The 20,680-nt window shown below is 44.2% G+C and overlaps 1 protein-coding gene across 4 annotated transcripts; it reads right to left on the reverse strand.

Moving 5' to 3' along the window:
- Positions 1-6,701: 6,701 nt before the first annotated feature.
- Positions 6,702-13,216, reverse strand: ACRV1 (acrosomal vesicle protein 1). Of its 4 annotated transcripts, XM_043452600.1 has the most exons (6): positions 13,076-13,197; positions 10,706-10,774; positions 10,342-10,513; positions 10,235-10,290; positions 8,058-8,177; positions 6,944-7,068 (listed from the first exon to the last, which is right to left on the reverse strand). In XM_043452600.1, the coding sequence occupies exons 1-6, from the start codon at positions 13,125-13,127 to the stop codon at positions 6,944-6,946; spliced, it is 594 nt and encodes a 197-aa protein (XP_043308535.1). In that variant the 5' UTR covers positions 13,128-13,197. The 4 variants fall into 4 exon arrangements, with proteins under 4 accessions (XP_043308532.1, XP_043308535.1, XP_043308534.1 ...); XM_043452599.1 differs by having other exon boundaries at positions 10,235-10,513; XM_043452597.1 differs by having other exon boundaries at positions 6,702-7,068; positions 10,235-10,774; positions 13,076-13,216.
- Positions 13,217-20,680: the final 7,464 nt, after the last annotated feature.

Raw genomic sequence — 20,680 nt, forward strand, 5'->3', positions numbered from 1 at the left:
CTAATTTAGCACTGGTGAAGATTATCCTTTCCCCATGGGTCTTCGTTGATATCCATCCAGTGTTCAGATTTCCAATTCTTACTTTTTACGGTTTTTTGAATCAGGATTGAAATAAAGTCCATACTAGAAATTGACTGATGTCTAAGTTGCTTTTGGTTTTAAGTTCCCACTTTGTTCTCGCTCTGTCTGATTTTTTTTCTCCTTGTAATTTATTGGTAGAAGAACCCAGCTGGTTTACTGTCTAATTCTTAGTCGGAATTTGCATCACTGTGGTTCAGTTTCTCCGTGTTTCAGCTGCCCTCTCTGTTTTCTGTAAATAGAGATACCTGGGCTTCTCTGGTGGCTTATCAGATGGTAAAGAATCTGCCTGCAGAGAACGAGACCTAGATTTGATCCTGGGTCAGGAAGATCCCCTGGAGCAGGGAATCTTCTCCCTTCCCCAAGAATACCCACTTCAGTATTCTTGCCTGGAGATTTCCATGGACAGGAGCCTGGCAGGCTTACAGGCCATGGGGTCAGTAAGAGTCGAACACAACTGAGTGACGAACACTCACTTTTTACTCTCAGGATACTAGTCCTGTGTCAATTTTATGTGTTGCATGCAAGTATTTAAAATCATGCATTTCTCTAAGTTTCACTGTACTTAATGCCATAAATTTTCATGTGTTGTATTTTTGTTACCTGGCTCAAATTTTTTTTTTCTAATTATTTTATTGTTTATATTTTGACTCATGGATCATTTAGAATTGTGTTTTTGTGTTTCCAAAACACAATTTATTCAAATGACTAATTTCCTTTAGGTTCTTTCCCCCCTTTTAAATTAATTTTAAAATTTTGGAATCATTTATCTTTAAGCATGATTGACTTGTATTCTATTACTTTCAGGTGTTAAATGTAGCAATTTGATATTTTTCTTAGATTTTTTTTTAATGGGGGCTATTTTTAAATTCTTTATTGAATTCATTACAGTATTGCTTCTGTTGTTTATGTTCTGTTTTTTTTTGGCCATGAGGGATGTGTGCTCTTAGTTCCCTAACTAGGGATCGAATCTTCACTTTCTGCATTGGAAGGTGAAGTCTTAACTATCGGACTTCAGAGAAGTCCCTGGTATTTTTATACATTACAAATGATCACCACAATAAGTCTAGTTAACATCTATTACCATACAAAGTTACTACAGTATTGTTCACTGTGTTTCCTATGCTGTACATTACATTCCCCTGACTTCTTTTGTTCCTGGAAGTTTGTACCTCTTAATCCTCTCCTTTAGGTTTTTGAACATATCTCAAATAGTTGTTTATTGCTTTTGTTCACTAATTTCAATGTCTGGTCCATCTTGAGACCAGTATCTTTTTTTTTTTTTAATTTTCTTAGCTATGAGTTACATTTTCCTTTTTTTTTTTTCCCCTGATAATTTGTTTTATGTGGTGGACACAGTGAATGATGCATTTGAGAGATTCTGGACTCTGTGTTCCTCTAGAGAACTGACATTTGTTCTCGTGGGTAGGTAACTTGGGTTGACCTGAACTCCAAAGTTGGTCTTCTTTGAGGTGGACAACAGCGAAAATCTCTGCTCAGTTCTCTCTGCTTCCAGGTGCTCTTGTTGAGCCTCCCAGAGTCAGTGTCAACCAAGAATTTGGTCAGTTTATACTCAAGTTTTGGAGTTTATCCCCTCTGTAGTTCCCTTTCCAGGATTTCCCCCTAATATTACAGCTGCTCTGCCAACTCCAGCCTATGTTCTCTGACCTCAAGCCAGTAAACTGGATTTCTGCCACCCTATGACATGTGGTTTGAGAATACCCTCAGGCATAAAGGCTCAGAACTATCTGTCTCACCCAGTGCTATCCTAGTCTTTTTAGGGGTGACTTCTCTCTGGTTCCCTTTTGAGAAATTTTTAAGTAGTTGTTTCTAATTTTTGGTTCATAGTTTGAAATTCTTATCTGAAGGAAGGTTAGTTCACCCAAACTAATCCACCATTCAATTCAGTTCAGTTGCTCAGTCGTGTCCAACTCTGTGACCCCATGGACTGCAACACGGCAGGCCTCCCTGTCCATCACTAACCCCTGGAGTTTACTCAAACTCATGTCCACTGAGTTGGTGATGCCAGCCAACCATCTCACCCTCTGTCGTCCCCTTCTCCTCTCACCTTCAATGTTTCCCAGTATCAGGGTCTTTGCAAATGAGTGAGTTCTTCACATCAGATGGCCAAAGCTTTGGAGTTTCAGCTTTAACATCAGTCCTTCCAATAAATATTCAGGACTGATTTCCTTTCGGATGGACTGCTTGGATCTCCTTGCAGTTCAAGGGACTCTCAAGAGTCTTATCCAACACCACAGTTCAGAAGCATCAATTCTTCTGTGCTCAGCTTTCTTTATACTCCAACTCTCACATCCATACATGCTGTTGCTGCTGCTGCTAAGTCACTTCAGTCGTGTCTGACTCTGTGCCACCCCATAGATGACATCCCACCACACTCCTCTGTTCACAGGATTCTCCAGGCAAGAATACTGGAGTGGGTTGCCATTTCCTTCTCCCCATCCATACATGACTACTGGAAAAACCATAGCTTTGACTAAACGGGGCTTCATTGGCAAAGTATGTCTCTGCTTTGTAATATGCTGTCTAGGTCGCTCATAACTTTTCTTCAAATGAGTGTCTTTTAATTTCAATCACCATCAGCAATGATTTTGGAGCCAAAAAAAAAACACACAATAAAGTGTGTCACTGTTTCCCCATCAATTTGCCATGATGGGACCAGATGCCATGATCTTAGTTTTCTGAATGTTGAGTTTTAAGCCAACTTTTTCACTCTCCTCTTTCACTTTCATCAAGAGGCTCTTTAGTTTTTTTTTGCTTTCTGCCATAAGGGTGGTGTCATCTGTGTATCTGAGGTTACTAATATTTCTCCTGGCTGTCTTGACTCCATCTTGTGCTTCATCCAGCCCAGCATTTCCCATGATGTACTCTGCATATGAGTTAAATAAGCAGGGTGATAATATACAGCCTTGACATACTCCTTTCCCAATTTGGAACCAGTCTGTTGTTCCATGTCCAGTTCTAACTGTTACTTCCTGACCTGCATACAGATTTCTCAAGAGACAGGTCAGATGATCTGATATTCCCATCTCTTAAAGAATTTTCCACAGTTTGTTGTGATCCACACAGTCAAAAGCTTTGGCATAGTCAATAAAGCAGAAATAGATGCTTTTCTGGAACTCTCTTGCTTTTTCAATGATCCACTGGATGTTGGCAATTTGATCTCTGATTCCTCTGCGTTTTCTAAAACCAGCTTGAACATCTGGAAGTTCATGGTTCATGTATTGTTGAAGCCTGGCTTGGAAAATTTTGAGCATTACTTTACTAGCATGTGAGATGAGTGCAATTGTGTGGTAGTTTGAGCATTCTTTGGCATTGCCTTTCTTTGGGATTGGAATGAAAACTGACTTTTTCCAGTCCTGTGGCCACTGCTGAGTTTTCCAAATTTGCTGGCATATTGAGTGCAGCACCTTCACAGCATCATCTTCTAGGATTTGAAATAGTTCAAATCCTGGAATTCCATCACCTCCACTAGCTTTGTTCATAGTGATGCTTTCTAAGGTCCACTTGACTTCACATTCTAGGATGTCTGGCTCTAGGTGAGTGATCACACCATCCTGATTATCTGGGTCATGAAGATCATTTTTGTATAGTTCTTCTGTGTATTCTTGCCACCTCTTCTTAATATCTTCTGCTTCTGTTAGGTCCCTACCATTTCTGTCCTTTATTGAGCCCATCTTTGCGTGAAATGTTCCCTTGGTGTATCTAATTTTCTTGAAGAGATCTCTAGACTTTCCCATTCTATTGTTTTCCTCTGTCTCTCTGCACTGATCACTGAGGAAGGCTTTCTTATCTCTCCTTGCTATTCTTTGAAACTCTGCATTCAGATGGGAATATCTTTCCTTCTCCACTTTGCTGTTTGCTTCTCTTGTTTTCACAGCTATTTGTAAGACCTCCTCAAGATAGCCATTTTGCCTTTTTGCATTTCTTTTTCTTGGGGATGGTCTTGATCCCTGCCTCCTGTACAATGTCGTGAACCTCCATCTATAGTTCATCAGGCACTCTGTCTATCAGATCTAGTCCCTTAAATCTATTTCTCACTGCCACTGTGTAATCATAAGGGATTTGATTTAGGTCACACCTGGATGGTCTAGTGGTTTTTCCTACTTTCTTCAATTTAAGTCTGAATTTGGCAATAAGGAGTTCATGATCTGAGCTACAGTCAGCTTCTAGTCTTGTTTTTGCTGACTGTAGAGAGTTTCTCCATCTTTGGCAGCACAGGATATAATCAGTCTGATTTCAGCATTGACCATCTGGTGATGTCCATGTGTAGAGTCTTCTCTTGTGTTGTTGGAAGAGGATGTTTGCTATGACCAGTGTGTTCTCTTGGCAAAACTCTATTAGCCTTTGCCCTGCTTCATTCTGTACTCCGAGGCCAAATTTGCCTGTTACTCCAGATGTTTCTTGACTTCCTACTTTTGCATTCCAGTCCCCTATAATGAAAGTGAAAGTGAAAGTTGCTCAGTTATGTCCGACTCTTTGTGACCCCATGGACTGTATAGTACATGGAATTCTCCAGGCCAGAATACTGGAGTGGGTAGTCTTTCCCTTCTGCAGGGGATCTTCGCAACCAGGAATCGAACCCAGGTCTCCGGCTCCCGCATTGCATGTGGATTCTTTACCAGCTGAGCCACAAGGGAAGCCCAAGAATACTGGAGTGGGACATCTTTTTTGGGTGTTAGTTGTAGAAGGTCTTGCAGGTCTTCATAGAACTGTTTAACTTCAGCTTCTTCAGCATTACTGGTTGGGGCATAGACTTGGATATTGAATACTGTGATATTAAATAATCCACCACTATTGGAAGCCAAAACTCCCCTACCCTTCAGTTGTAACAACATATTTGAATTTATTCCCTCAAAATACATAGCTAATAGATTAGGCTTCCCTGGTGGCTCAGACGGTAAGGAATACCCGTACAGTGCAGGAGTCTTGGGTTGGGAAGATCCCCTGGAGGAGGGCATGGCAACCCACTCCAGTGTTCTTGCATAGAGAATCCCATGGACAGCGGAGCCTGGTGGACTACAGTCCATGGGGTCGCAAAGAGTCAGACACCACTGAATGACTAAGCACAGCACAATAGATTTAGCTATGTTTAATAACATTTAACTAATATTTATCTCCCTCCATCAAAAAAATAGCATCTATAATGTTAGTAGGATTTAATTTCTCTTTGTTTCTGACATCAGGGGTCCCCAACGTGCACCACCATTGTTATATTTTTAACATTGTTATATTTTTAATATATTTTTAAATCTGTCAGTTTAGATGTGTTGTACGTGGTGTTTTTGACCTTGGCTGACAGGAGACTGTTCTGTGAGGTTTGCTTATCAGCTAATTTGACTTAGTGATCAAACTGTGAGGTACTATGTCCATTCTGGATTTTTAAAGTTTTTTATTATGTATATCAAATTTACCACTGTGTGAGTGGAAATTAAGACCTAATATAGCTTTTATATGTTGTAATATTTCTTCAAGTAAATCTTTACTACAAACACACACAAAAAATCCTTGATAAGAAGCAGAGCAAAAACATTGATTTTTCAGGGGCTTTTAAACAGGTGTGGGGAGCAGTGGCTGAGAAGAAATGGGCTTGTGTGGGACAGAGGTTTGATTTTGGTGTTGAAAGAACTGTTTTAGCTAATATTTATACTGTGCTATTTGCTCAGATTGAGATCATGCAGCTTTGGTTTTGAAATCTGACCCTGGCTCACTGCTGCTCTGTAACCTTGATATGTTTGGAATGACATGGAATCTGCATATATAAAACATTTCGATGTCAGACTTCTTACTTGTGAACTCAGGGTGATGCTATCTTTCCTCACTGCCTTTCTGGGCTCTTTTCAGCGGATCAGCTGTGAAAACACTTTGAAGAGTGTAACTCTAATACAAGATGAGAGGGGCTTATACAGTTTCCACCTACCCCTCTATGCTGAGACAAGCCAGTGACATTGTGTGTGAGAAAAAGATTTAATTAAGATAATTATGACCTGTTCTATTTATGTAGCAGATAAAAGGAGTCATTGTTATAATTCTGTTAAGCATAGAGTCTCCACTTATAACTCTCAAGGTCCCAAGAAGGGGGGTAGGTTTTGAACATTGTGGTAAGTAGAAGTGAGTTTGGTTTCCATAGGGATGGAAAGGTTGGGGTCAGAGATGAGGACTTGCTATATTATTTTAAGCTCCTAAACACCTACTTTGCATTCCTCTTCATGGTCCCTGCCCTGGGGGACCCCTTCACTTTGAGAAATGTGGAATTGTTTAAAAATGCATCCACTTTAGGGCTTCCCTGGTGGCCCAGTGGTAAAGAATCCACCTGCCAATGCAAAGGATGTGGTTTTGATCTCTGCTCTGGGAAGATCCCACACGCCGCAGGGCAACTAAACCGGTGCGCTGTAACTACTAAGCCGGCTTGCCTAGAGCCCTTGCTCCGCAACTGCAGTTAGAGAAAGCCTACACACAGCAGCGAAGACCCACCACAGCCAAAAATAAAAAAGTGAAATAAGTCTTTTTTAAAAATGCAACCACTTTAGTGTGTGGAGCAGAAGGAAGCTCAGGGTGACCCTGCCCCTGGTGGATGGGAAAAGACGTCTGCCTAGAGTCAGTATTCTTTAATTATGCATAATTTATTGAGAAAGAAAAGAATGTTGAGAGATGGGGTAAGGGATAAGAAAGACGGAGGGCAGAGAAGGATGGATAACGGCATGGAGAGGAAAGATAGGATATTAGAGCTTCTGGTCTGACATAATTAGCAGTTGCCTGGGGAAGACACTAAATATAAATTGAGCCCAGTAGGGTGGTGGAGGATTTTTGCTGCCTGAGTCAGATCAAGAAGCCAGGGTATAGGCTGCTAGATCTTGTTGCAGAAAGACTGATTCCGACAGCATATAATTTGCATCCTGGTTCCGTGGGAGAAGAGGTTCATGGATGGGCACATGTTCTCACAGCCCTGAACCATGAATTGAAGTTTTCCACCTGAAAGAAGCAGAGACAGGCTGTAAAGAGTACAGGCTTCCTTGCTGAATCTTCCCTTTCATCCATGGTCCCCAGAGTCCCTGCAGAGCATGACCAAGTCCTCCAACGTGCATGTTCTTTCTCCCCTCCCCTTCCACCTGTTTCTTCTGGGCTGTTTCCCCATCAGTTGCCTACTCTCTCTAGTGAGGGACCAGACAAACCACAAGGGAAGTCAGGCAGTGGGGTTCACAGGATAAAGTAACCAAGATCCCTTCCCTTATTTGAGGGATAAGGACTGAATATGGGCTTTCCAGTTTGCACTGTGGTAAAGAGCCCACCTGCCAATGCAGGAGACACAGGAGATGCAGGTTCAATCCTTGGGTCAGAAAGAACCCCTGGAGTAGGAAATGGCAACTCACTCCAGTATTCTTGCCTGGAGAATCCCATGGACAGAGGAGCCAGGTGGGCTACAGTCCATGGGGTCATAAAGTGATGGACACCTCTGAGCAGCCAAGCACAAGGATTGACTGTAAGGGTAGAGAGGTGTGGGAATACACTCAGACAGGTCTGGCAACTTGTGAACACAGACTAGTGGACAACTGTTGACTACTTAATTCATTTATTCAATGTTTACTAAATGCATACCATGGACTGGGCATTGTGCTAAGTGCTAGAATATATAGCCATGAACAAGACAGACACATTCCTGAGCTTGCAAGTCACTGTCCCACTGGCTCACGGGGCAACTCACACATTAATAGGAAGAGACAATCTCCCTGTCTTCTTTTAAGATATCAGAGGCCTTTGGGGAAGGGCCTCTCCCTCAATAGCTGGAATTCTACTCTTGATTCTTGAAAGAACTGAGGACCTCTTGAATCTCAAAGCTTCTAGGGAATCCCAGCTTGATCCTTCCTCCGGCCCCTGCCACCCTAACCACCCCCTCTCCCATCAGTACTCAAGTTGGATGATGAGTTCTCTGTCAAAGACCAGCCCATGAAGTCCCCACATACCTTCAAAGATCTTCTTTAACATGCACTGCTGGGAATTCTGGGTGGCGCAGACTCCCTCTCCACGAAGACATTTTCCTTGGTCATTCATATAAGAGCATGTGTGGCAGCTTAAGGACGGGCCTGAAAAGTTTAAGATCAGCCTGATGAAATAACCCTGTGACCCAGGTGTGTAGCCTTGAGTCACACATCTGGGAAGGGAGGATGGACAACGAACAGAACCATTTCGTGGGTCTGAAAAAGCATCTTCTCTTCCATATCAGAGAAAAGGACTTCATCCTTACTGCTTCATCTATGATATTCATTGCTGATGAATCCCACCTTTCTCCCTCTAGTACTGACTTTAATTCATAGCCCAGGGGCTTCCTGGACATTGCTCATTAGATGCCCTTCTGCTGTGTCTAACTCAATAGGTGCAATGGAACTTTTCACATGACGTTCATACTCCCCACTATACTCTCACTTATCCACAAGGCACAGACATTTGCAGTAAAATTTGACTGATTAATAAGCTGTGTTAAGGACTTCCCTGGTGATCCAGTGGTTAAGACTCCTCCTCCCAATGCAGGGTGGGGGGAGGGGTCAATCCCTGGTTGGGGAGCTAAGAACCCACATGCCTCAAGGCCAAAAGATCAAAACATAAAACAGAAGCAGTACTGTAAAATTCAATAAAGACTTGTTAAATGGTATGCATCAAAAGTAAATAAGAAAGAAAAGAGAAATTGCTATTTAAAAAAAAAGACAGCCTAAAAAAAAAAAAAAAGAAGACTATGTTGGAATGTTCTAATGTTGCAAACCTATAAAGTGTTTGTATCAATTCTCTACTCTCAAATTCACCTCAACCAGGGCAGTTTGTCACAAAGGGCAGAGCATGTCTGAAATGACTCAATATTGCCTATTTCCACTGCCAATTTCCTAATTAAGAAAGCATAAAGTGGAAAGAATATGGGCTTTGGAGTCATACTTCAGTGTGAAACCAAGGTTTGCTTCTTTCTAACCAGAGGAGGTAAATCTCACTTCTCTCTTCTGAAAATTTGGAATACTGCTACTTACACAAATGGGGTGAACATAAAGTGTTTATGTCTGGTAATAACTTGAGACATTAAACCTTAAATCTTGTTTTCCTTCCTTGAACAAACCCTTGTAAGAACCAAAGAACTGCAGTTGTCCTGGGAACTTATTTCTGTGTCTTGCAGACAGAAGTGTCGGCATGCTTTACTTTCCACTGATAAAAGAAACATTCACATATTGAGGTCTAGAGAAGTCATTCTGGCTTATACTTGAGTTAATTTGAATTTTTTGCTAACTACATTAGCTTCTTTGTGGCCTATCAAACATACATTGTACATCTCCTTTAATTATTAAAGGAAAGGTCACATTGACCAGAAGTTAAAAAAAAAGTCCACATTAAAAATAAAGATTAAACACCCTTCTTTCTGGGACACGGATTCTAGTCCTCCATTGATGATTAAACTCACTTTCCAGGTGGGGAGCCCAAACTGTACGTGCTGTATGTGTGTGAACTGGTCTGTTGTGTTTTTTAAAACCATGAAAAAATATATCCCTGATTTGTTCAATGTGCCTTGTTTGGATGAGATATAAAACTGTGCTGTAAACTGTTTCTCCAGGGCCGTTTCTCAGACTAATCTGCAAAGCCAACTAGGCCTCAGTTTGGCTCAAATAAAACCTTTCTATTATTAATGATTGTTTATTATTTCCACTGACATCATGTTCAAACAAAAAAATCCAAGAGCTACCAGTTCTGGTGCTAGACATGTCGTTGTAGGATTTGTAAAGATTTTAACATAGTTTGTGAACAGGCCGATTTAGCCTGAAGCTCACCAAGGTTGTCTTCCATGAGCCCCGTCTTCCAGTGGAGCTGTGGGTGTTCATTTTCATAATTTCTTATGTGGAATGAAGTTGCAGGGACAGCTGACAGTTTGTATTTTGTTTTTCTTAAAGAGGGCCCTCTGAACTGTTTAGCCTTCAAAAGCCCTACAACACCTGAATCCTGCCTCTGGGGATTCTTGCCAAGAAATGTAAAGAGATTCTTTGAGAGAGTTGTTTGTGCTGTGTCTGAACTGTTCTTTCTTCTGGATGCCTTAAAACTGGCTTTCCTGATGTGTCACCTACTTCCCACCGAAAGTCAAGGAAAGGCACCCACGCAAATTACGACTCACCTGAAAATGTGCTTGAAGGCGGGAGGTCTGAGGGCTGTTCCCCTGAAGATTGATCGCTCAGTTTATCACCTGAGACCTGTTCGGCTGAGGCCGGTTCAACTGCAGACTGTTCCCCTGCAGGCTTATCACTTGCAACCTGTTCGCTTGTGGGCTGTTCGCCTATGGCCTGTTCACTGACAGACTGTTCGCCTAGAGGCTGCTCACCTATAGGTTGTTCCACAGAAGGCTGTTCACCGGAAGCGTGCTCATTCAGAGTGTGCTCACCGGCAGCGGCCTCCCCTGGAGCATGCTCAACCGCAGTAGCGTGATCAACTGAAGCCGGCCCGCCTGCGTGTTCAACTGCCAGCGGCTCACCGGAAGCATGTTGGGCTGCAGCTGTCTCACTTGAACCATGCTCACTCAAAGCGCTGTCGACTGAAGAAGTCTCATATAAAGCCTCATCCGGAGGGTTTGCAAGTGAAAAGTAGTCACTTGAGAGTTGCTGAACTGATGGTTGATGATCCATAGAGCCAAGAAGCTCATCAGATTGAGTTGATGCTCCTAGGATGGAGAAGTAATAGAAGAGAGATGGTGAGGGTGAGAGAGAATGTCCGGGTAAGGAGTCCTTTCCTATGGAGCAAGGCTAATGTTGTGGGATCGCTAGGTTTCTGGGGGTCTGGTCAAGCACCTGAAGGTACTGCAGAAGCTAGACGCAGTCAACCGATGGCTCGGGGGACCATGAAGGCCAGGGGTGTTAAGCAACCGCAGAGACTACCTTAGTGGTTGAAGGGAAGAATTTTAAGATCCACAATATTTGTGTGGATCTGTGTACCCTGAGTGGGCACAGGGGCACCAAAAGTGCCTGTGCCTCCCTGACAAAGCCAGCATCAGGAAATCAACATCCCATCGTTGATGTAATCAGAATTCCACTACTGGCCTCCCTCCGGTTCCTCTGTGGGTGAAAGGTCGGAATGGGGATACGACAAGAGAGAGACTCTGCAGTGTTTCAGCAGCTGAGTAATTCTAGCTGAAACCGAGGGCGGAAGATTTTAAACTCCAAACAAAATGAATTTAAAACTAGAGATGACAAATATTTAATGAGGCCACGAAAATTACCAGAAGGGATTAAGACCTTTATTTGGCAAGTTCATGTTTTTTCCCACCCCCAATCCCCTATCCATGTGGTTGGGAACCGGAAACCAAGTTGCTATGAATTATTAAGATAAAAATATGATGTACTTCTATATCTCTGCATTGAGATTCCTTTTGATGTACCATTTACTCCTACTTCATGGAGTTGTCATGAGTCTTCAATAAGGTAAACTGTGAAGTGCCTAGTCCATTGCTGAAATGCTCAATTAACTTTAATTTTTCCTCCTCCTGACCTTGCGTTTGGAATTACAAAACTCTTAGCTGGTCATTCTCTTCTGACCTATCTCTACTACATTTAATCCAGTTTATCAATGACTGTCAGACAAATACTCCTTAAGTACAGCTTTTATTTTAAAGGGTAGCATCATGCAGACAATTTGATTATTACTCTTTTTTAAATTACTATTACTCTTTGAGTAACTGATTTAGGCTGAATAACCTAGAAGAGGGTGGGGAATAGACTTTAATGACGAGTATGTTATTAATCCTATCAAAAAGCTGAGAGGAATATAATATAGTCAGTATCATCCTGGTTATAATCCTGTAAGAATTTGTGTGTGTGTGTGTGTGTATCTTGAGTGATTTGAAGTCCTTATAACCAACTACTTTCAAAAGACTAGCATTAGAATATGTTGATAAAGGAAATATAAGATAGACTAAGGCTTTTGCATAAGTGCTGAGTTGTGTACACTCTTTGCAACCCTGTGAGTCTGCCAGGCTCCTCTGTCCATGGGTTATTCCAGGCAAGAATACCAGAGTGGGTTGCCGTTTTCTCTTCCAGAGGCTCTTCCTGACCTAGGGATAGAACCTGCATCTCCTGCATTGGTAGGTGAATTCTTTACCACTATGCCACCTGGGAAATCCGACTAAGGCTTTTAGGAGTTTTTAATTTTAAAAAGTTGTTACAGAAATACTACCTGCTTGACTGATTCTTCAAAAGTGAACAGAAGTTTTAACAAAGAGATTTTTGATACAAAAAAAGAGTTTTGAAAAAGCACACTCCTTTCTTGGTCATTCTTATCATTTATGACTCACTACCTCACCAAGTGGCTGGCACATACTACCATCTGGTAACTATGTAGCTTGTTTCTGAGTCAATTTTTGAAAACTGAAGAAGGCAAAAGACAAAATCTCAGAGAACTGACATTACAGAAAACACTCTTGTTTAATGGAGAGCTCGAAACTCATGGCCTCTCACTTCTGCAGGAGGAAGAAGGGAACAGAGTTGACCCTGAATGGGGATCCTGAAAGAGGAAAAACGGATGACTGAACGGATAGACCAGAACCGGGAAGGGGAGGCTTCTAGGATCTCTGGCCCCAGGATGACTTTCAGGCATACCTCACTCCCTTCTCCTGTTTCTCTCCTTCTACCTTAGCTACACAATGATCCCACACACTCAGTTCATCGGGGCCAACCTTCCCAGGCTTCCAGAACCCTAGACCTGTCTTCTCATTTCACAGAGCATCAGATACAACATCGAGTGGCTGAAAGCATTAGGAATGAGACTGTGCCAAGCAGGTCTCTGATGGTGAAGCCATTGACTAGGAGGGATCAACCGATTCAGCAACTCTTAAGAGTTGGCTGAACTTGTTCAGCCACTCCTACTTCCGGGTCAGATTGGTCTGGGTAACTAAGATGCTGGTCTTCCGTCTTCAAGGGCCTTAAAGAGGCCTCTCCATGTCCACCTAGAGCCAAGAGACAGGACTCACCTCTGGCAGATCCAAGGAAACACAGACTCACTAGTAGAAGGAAATTCTTCATCTGGATTTTGGGCAAGAGGGGCCCCCGGTGTGGGGCGCCCAAGAGCAGTGAAGAAAAACTGTGAGCAGAGGCTTCCAGTGCCGAGCTGCAGAGTCTGGGAATTCTAGAACCTCAGAGACAATCCGTGATTCCTCACAATGGGCTGTGCTGATCAGGTGCCTGATCCGGCACGCTGACGCTCTGGCAACCCCCAGCAAACCACACTGTGAGGGCTGATGTGCCCCGTGCCTGACACTTTACTGTGGCTCTCTGCCTTTTCTTTAAAAAATCAAGTTGCCAAAATAACATATACTCTATGTAATAAATTTTAAAAGCCATCTACTCTCTTTTTAAAGTGTTCATGACCGTGAGGTGTGATTAGCTGGTTTTGGTTTTTTTTTTTTTTTTTTGGTTCTCTGGATCAGCCCTTTTATTTTGGTCGGGGCCTCAGAAGGCTGATCTCTATTGAGCTGCTCACCTGAAGGCTGGTGGCTTTGGCTTCAGATTGTGTTTAGCCAGGGGAAGACTGGAGAAGGGAACTCACACACACAGAACGAGACTGAAGTATTTATTCCTCCTATTGCCTTCCTGCCACGGTTCTGATGCTAGCTGGGTCTTGACAAGACTGTTTCTGTTGAGTGTCTCTCCTCGTGGCTCCCGTTCTCCACCAGGCTATGGTAGCATGGCTTCCTTCCCCTCCCCGTCTCAGGCCTAGGAAGGATGATGATTTCTTACTGTTGCTAAACCTGGATGCCCCAACTTTATTTTTGCTGTTGTTGTTTCCTTAACCCTGTTCACTTCTGTCAATCATCTTTTCGTAAAGGTCCATATCAGTCATGGTTTTGGCAGGAAACAGATGGCAAACTCAGATGGGTGACAGGAGAATGTACCTGATAAGGATATGGAAAAGGGATCTACAGCCTCGGGCTGTGACTGCTGAGAAGACGGGTACAGCGAAGCATCTACCTGGTATTACGCTGGAACTTTTGGAAGACGGGGCCTCCCAGGTGGTGCTAGTGGTAAAGAACCCACCTGTCAATGCAGGAGATGTAAGAGACGTGAGTTCGATCCCTGGGTTGGGAAGATGCCCTGGAGGAGGGCATGGCAACCCACTCCAGTATTCTTGCCTGGAGAATCCCATGGACAGAGGAGCCTGGAGGGCTACAGACACAACTGGTGGCAGAGATCTCCTAGCTCCCATCTCCTCCCTCTTCTTTGCTCACCTCTCTTGGACCCTTCATTACATATACCACGGAATGCTGGATCTAGAATAGACGTATTTGTCACTCTTATAATTATTGAATGCTCTTCTCTCCCATTAGACTTTAAGCTCCATGAAAGTGGTGTTTCAGTCTGTCTTGATCACTGTTGAGTCCTTGCTACCTGAGAGCATGCTGACAGACAATAGGTGTTTAATCCTGGGTTGGCCAAAAAGTTAACTTGGGTTTTCCATAAGCTGTTATGGAAAAACCAGGATGAAGTTTTCGGCCACCCCAATACTTTTTTTTTCCTCCATGAAGGAATGAATGAGTTGCCTTTTCTCTACTTCATGGAGGTAGAGGTATAGGTAGCCCCTAGAGTGGGCTGGGTGAAGATTCTGGGTCAGTTGGAGAAAGCAGGACCTCAGGGGTCGGATGTTGCAGAGGCCTACCCTACTTGGCTTGAGCTGAAGGACAAAACTAGGATTCTCAGGTGTTTCACTTCATCTGGGCAGTGCTGCTGCCAGGGGAGGCCATCAAGACTGTGCAAAACTGCCGGGGTCCAGCCTCGGCAGGATCCAGGGGGTACCCTCAGGATGAACAGCGTCAGCGAGAGAGAGAGAGAAACATGTGAAACCAGCCTTGATAGGGCCAAGTCTGCAAGGGAGAGAGAGAAATAGAGTGAGAGAGAGAGACAGAGACCAGACGGGGGGTGCAGCAGAGTCTGACAATGCTTTATTTGAGAGAGAGAGAGAGAGAGAGAGACCAGACGGGGGGGTGCAGCAGAGTCTGACAATGCTTTATTTTTTACCGTGGCTTTTATACCCTAAGTTAGTACATTTCTAAGGGGAAGATAGTTTAACATTACATCAGCTTGTCTTTCACGAAACCAGGGTGTTTCCTGCATACTTCTTTGTTTATGAGGGTCTTGTACATTATCTTCTGGCCTTGGGGCCTATTAACATTTTATGCAAGTCAGATGAATGTAAACCTATTTTCTGTTTCTATGGTGACCTTAACTGAAAGGTAGCAGTCTCATAGGGCAACAGTACAGAGTAGAAGTATAACCTTGTTAATACAAAAATTAATCTTTCTGCAGAAGTTTTCAGTTGCGTTTATCTAAGAAGTTTACCCCACACTGACTCTGCGACTTTGGGTGAGGCAGCTTCTGCCTAGCACTCCTGGCTGACAATTAACAACCATCTCATTGTTACCACACTAGGGCTAAGTTCTTATTTCTCTAGATCTTTAACTATATTAACAATGGTTTCTATAACACAACCTTAGCACATTAAAAGCAAAAACACAGCAAGCAAAAGACAGCAAGCAAACATCAACCCAATAACCACCTTTAGAATAATTTTTCTTATGTTTTGTAATAAGACTCCTTCACCCCTCAAAAAGGCTCTATGTCTATTAGGGCTTTTATATAATCAGGTTCTTTATGCTATTTTATGATTAGGATATTATAAGCAATCATGCATATTAGTACCAAGGGCATAAATGCATTTGGCAAACAAACTACCAGCAAAGGAGTTTAAATTAAAACACTCCTTTCATCCTGGATAATCTCATAAAATACCACCACCTGGGAAACTTATTGATTAAAGTTCTAAATTGATTCTTATTTGGGAAGAGATCAGGGAAGGCCTTCTGCCTGTGTCACAGAAATTAGGGAGTAGTCTATTGAAGCAGGCATCAGAAAGACAGATATCATCTTTAAGGTGAGCGCCAGGGGCAGCTTTTCAGAATCCCTGAAAATCTGATCTGCCTTGCCTGTCAAGCTTTCTCCTTGTGACCTGTCATGGGTGGGATCTTGTGAGCTGGCCTTTTCGAAATCCCTGAAAACCTGATCTGCCTTGCCAGTCTGGTTTTCTCCCTCATGACCTTGTCATAGGTAGGGTCTCGTGTGTTGGCTCCCGGCACAAAATCTGTCCCGACGTTTCCTTCCTCTGTCTTGTCCTTCTGTTCCTCCCCTTTCCTTCCTCCACCTTTACCCCAAGCTCCATCCCAAGCCACCTCCATTGCTATTGTTCAGTCGCTAAGTCATGTCTGACTCTTTGTGACCCTGCGGATTGCAGCATGCCAGGCTTCCCTGTCCTTCACAATCTCCTAGAGCTTGCTGAAACTCATGTCCATCGAGTCGGTGATGCCATCCAACCATCTCATCCTCTGTCATCCCCTTCTCCTCCTGCCTTCAATCTTTCCCAGCATCAGAGTCTTTTCTAATGAGTCAGCTGTTTGCATCAGGTGGCCAAAGTGTTGGAGCTTCAGCTTCAGCATCAGTCCTGCCAATGAACACTCAGGGCTGATTTCCTTTGGGATTGGCTGGTTTGATTTCCTTCCTGTCCAAGGGACTCTCTCAAGAGTCTTCTTGTGCCTACATCCATTCACGACTTCTAATTATTCTCTGAATATGCAATGCCCTCTGTATTTTTATGGTTCCCCTCCCCTCTTCCTGACATTGTACTTCTCCATCTCAACGTCCTGACAAGAATTAATTCTTAATCCAGGTCAGTCACCACCTACCATTTGGAGACTCCCCAGATCCACCAATCTGTTGCACAGACTCCTCTCTTTTTAGTTCAGACCCATATGTCTGAATACCAGCTGGACACTTCTATCTTGATATCCCAGAACACGTGAAACTCAACATTTGTGATGCTGAAATTATCATGTGTACCACCACTACTGAGCTGGTGCTCTGGAGCTGGGGAGCTGCAACTACGGAAGCCCGCCACGACTACCGAAGCCCGCCGCGACTACGGAAGCCCACCACGACTACCGAAGCCCACCCACCTAGAGCCCCATGCTCTGCAGCAAGAGAAGCCACCACAACAAGAAGCCCAGGGCGCTGCAAGGAAGAGTAAGCGCCCCCTGGCAACAGCCAGAGAAAAACCTGCGCACAGTAACACAGACCCAGCACAGCCAAAAATAAATACATAAATAACATTATTTTAAAAAAATTAAAAGCTAGTTAAAAATGAGAGCAAAAGAAGCCAGGAAAGAACGTGGCTTCTTCGGTAGAGCAGGTGGAGGTGAGTAGAGCCTGTGTGGGGGACTGAAGGGCTCCCATCAGGCGCTGAGCTTACCGCGTCCTGAGGAAGTGCAGCCCTTCACCTCATCTCCCATTGGACTATAAGCTTCATTCAGTTTTTATTATTAGGGGAATGAACTGTTGCAAAACGCCAAATGTCCTACCCTGATTGTACATGATGAGATATATATGGCTCAAAACATGCCCCGGGGCAACCAACACCTAACCCAGTCAAATCAAGAAATACTAACAACAAAGAAAAACCAACCAACCACCACCAACAAAAACGGGAATTCCCTGCAGTCCAGTGGCTAAGACTCTGTGCTTCCAATGCAAGGAGTGTAGGTTCAATCCCTGGTCAGGGAACTAAGATCCTACATGCTGTGTGATGTGACCAAAAAAATAAAAGGCATTTATGTACACAGGGTTTTTGAGAGTCTGAGGTTTGAGGATGTAAACAACCACTGCATTGCTTACAACCGCTCCTCCCTCTCCACGCCTCTCTCTCTATTCTCTGGAGCCCTAATAACCACAGATCTCCCCCAATCGTCCTCACATCCTGAGAAGAACAATTTTCTTCTCCACCCCCTGTCTTACCCTTGGTTCTGCCTTCACAGATGTACAGATTTCACCATTTCTCTACAAAAACAGAGGCCTTAGCTTTCAGAACTCGAAAAGTTTGTAGTTTTTTCTTTGCCATCATCAGTAGGGAACTTAATCTATCCATGACGATGCCAATTCACTTAGAACCAGTGTTTTCAATAATTATATTTCTCCATTACATGAATAATATGTTCCTCTCATTAATCTATAATACCCATTTCTGCCAATAGATTTCTCTAGACTTCTTAGCAAGCATTCAGAAAACAGTTTTTAACTTTGGCTATGTACAGGACTTTCTGCAAATCTGAGGAAGAAGTCCTGGGCTAAGTCTGAAGGAGAGAAGGTCCATACAGATGGACTCCTGCCCCGGGGGGTGAGCAAGTAAAGCTACAATTAGGGCATCCCATCCAGGGCCCCAAGTGGAGGAGACAAGTCCCCTTGCCTCCCAGGAAATCCACTGGCACAGACCAAGGGCTGGAGGAGCCTAGACTGTACTTGTGAGGAATGCATGCATGCTGGCTTGCTGTTGCCTTGCTGTACTTCCCAACCTGAAGGTGCAAACACCCTGGCCCACTCACAGCACACCAAAGGCTGACACGAAATCTGGGGTAAGATTGGCCTTAGCTCTGCAGAAACAGACCAGGGCCCCTGGGGTGTGATTGGACGGGAACCGCAAAGCCCACTGACGGCCCACGCAGGGCGGCAGGTCTCTGGCCACAGCAGACGTCAGAGTATGTACCAGGAGACGCCACAAGAGGGCGCAGCCGCTAAGCACGGAATCTCAGGCCCTGGGGGAGGACTTCGTGTCACTTCAGTTTAAGTCGTGTCTGACTCTTTGCGGTCCCATGTCCATCGAGTTGGGGATGCCATCCAACCATCTCATCCTCTGTTGTCCCCTTTTCCGGCCTTCAATCTTTCCCAGCATCACTGGAAAGTCTTTTCCAGTGAGTCAGTGCTTCCCGTCAGGTGCCCAAAGTGTTGGAGTTTCAGCTTCAACATCAGTTCTTTCAGTGAATATTCAGAACTGATTTCCTTTAGGATTGACTGGTTGGAGCTCCTTGCAGTCCAAGGGACTGTCAATATTCTCCAACACCACAGTTCAAAAGCATCAATTCTTTGGTGCTCAGCTTTCTTTATAGTCCAACTCTCACATCCATACACAACTACTGGAAAAACCATAGCTTTGACTAGACGGACCTTTGTCTGCAAAATAATGTCTCTGCTTTTTAATATGCTGTCTAGGTTTTAGCTTTTCTTCCAAGGAGCAAGCATGCATAAGTGGCTCAGATGGTAAAGAATCTGCTTGTAATGAGGGAGACCTGGGCTCAATCTCTAGGTTGGGAAGGTCCCCTGGAGGGATCCCCTGGGCATGGCAACCCACTCCAGTGTTCTTGCCTGGAGAATCCTCATGGACAGAGGAGCCTGGTGGGCTACCGTCCAAGGGGTTGCAAGAGTCGGACACGACTTAGCAACTAAGTACTCAGCACAGACAGACAAGGGGGGGCTGGCGTATGACTCGGGTAGGCCTCAGTGGCCACAGCCTCTGCAAGAGGCTGGGTGGTACCACAAGCGGGTGCAGGGGTTAAGCGCTGAACATCGGATAGGCCCTGCGAGAGGACTTGGTTTAGCTACAGCCCAGGGTCTGGGGAGGACAGGTCTTGGGAAATGTCAGCACCTCAATTCCTGCAGCCACAACAGCCCGACCTCCAAACCCACACCACCACTCCACACCGCAGGCATACCCTGGATCTGAGATCGACACAACAGAAAAGGCCGTGAAGTTGGGCTGGATTGAACAGAACCACGGATGACTATGCAGGAGCATTTGGACCCTCTGTGACTGCACAGGTTTCACCCGCTTCAGCAGTCTTCTCCTTTGGGGCAGGGAATGCACTCAACAGCAATGGAGCCTGATCAAACCAGACCCTTGGGACCTCTACTTCAGCAACTGGGGAGCAGACCCCACCCTTGCCAGAGCAGGGACAGCACAGTGTGGAGAGGAAGCCCCACCTCATGTCCTGCACAGGCTCTAAAACCCCAACACAACACACACAGCCTACCAAGGGCATAATGGCCAGCACACTCGGAGGAAAGACATGGCTGGTGTCCACACTAAAACCAGTCCTTGTAACAAAAATACTGGACACGGCGTACACAGGGATGCTCCCACATAAAAACACTCCTTCAAGACCACAGCAGATAACAGTTTCTCCTAAATTCATAGAGACAGATGAAGTTCAGTAAAATGAAAATGCAGAGGAATGACTCTCAATTAAGAGAACGAGAAAAATCCCCTCAAAGAACAATTAATGAAACTTTACCTCCCAGTCTACAAGACCTCAGATTCAAAAGTCTTAGTTGCTCTGTCATGTCCAACTCTTTGGGACCCCATGGACCAGGGTCCCACCAGGGTCCTCTGTCCATGAATTTCTCCAGGCAAGAATACTGGAGTGGGCTGCCATTTCCTCCTCCAGGGAGTCTTCCTGACCCAGGGATCAAACCCAGGTCTCTTGTGTCTCCTGCATTGGCAGGTGGATTCTTCACCACTGAGCCAGCCGGGAAGCCCAAAGTTGTTCCAAACAACTCCTGTTTGTGCTTGCCAAAAAAACCCTCTGTGAGGCCAGGTTTTGAAAAAAGTCTGGAAGCCTCTTAGAAGAAATTAGAGTTCTTTTGGGAAGGAGAAGGAGGGAAGGATAGAGTGTGTCAGTTTGTTATCCTGCCACATAATTGGGGCA

Source organism: Cervus canadensis, chromosome 29 (genome assembly GCF_019320065.1).
Source record: "Cervus canadensis isolate Bull #8, Minnesota chromosome 29, ASM1932006v1, whole genome shotgun sequence".
NCBI lineage: Eukaryota > Metazoa > Chordata > Mammalia > Artiodactyla > Cervidae > Cervus > Cervus canadensis.

What these genes read in the sequence shown, in the direction of transcription:
- ACRV1 (XM_043452597.1), bottom strand. Translation starts at nt 13,127, where the DNA reads ATGAAGAATTTCCTTCTACTAGTGAGTCTGTGTTTCCTTGGATCTGCC. An exon ending in GCCTTCAAGCACATTTTCAG is followed by an intron (nt 8,178 to 10,234) that starts GTGAGTCGTAAT and finishes TAAACTTTTCAG; the next exon opens with GCCCGTCCTTAAGCTGCCAC. An exon ending in GTTAAAGAAGATCTTTGAAG is followed by an intron (nt 7,069 to 8,057) that starts GTATGTGGGGAC and finishes TGCTTCTTTCAG; the next exon opens with GTGGAAAACTTCAATTCATG.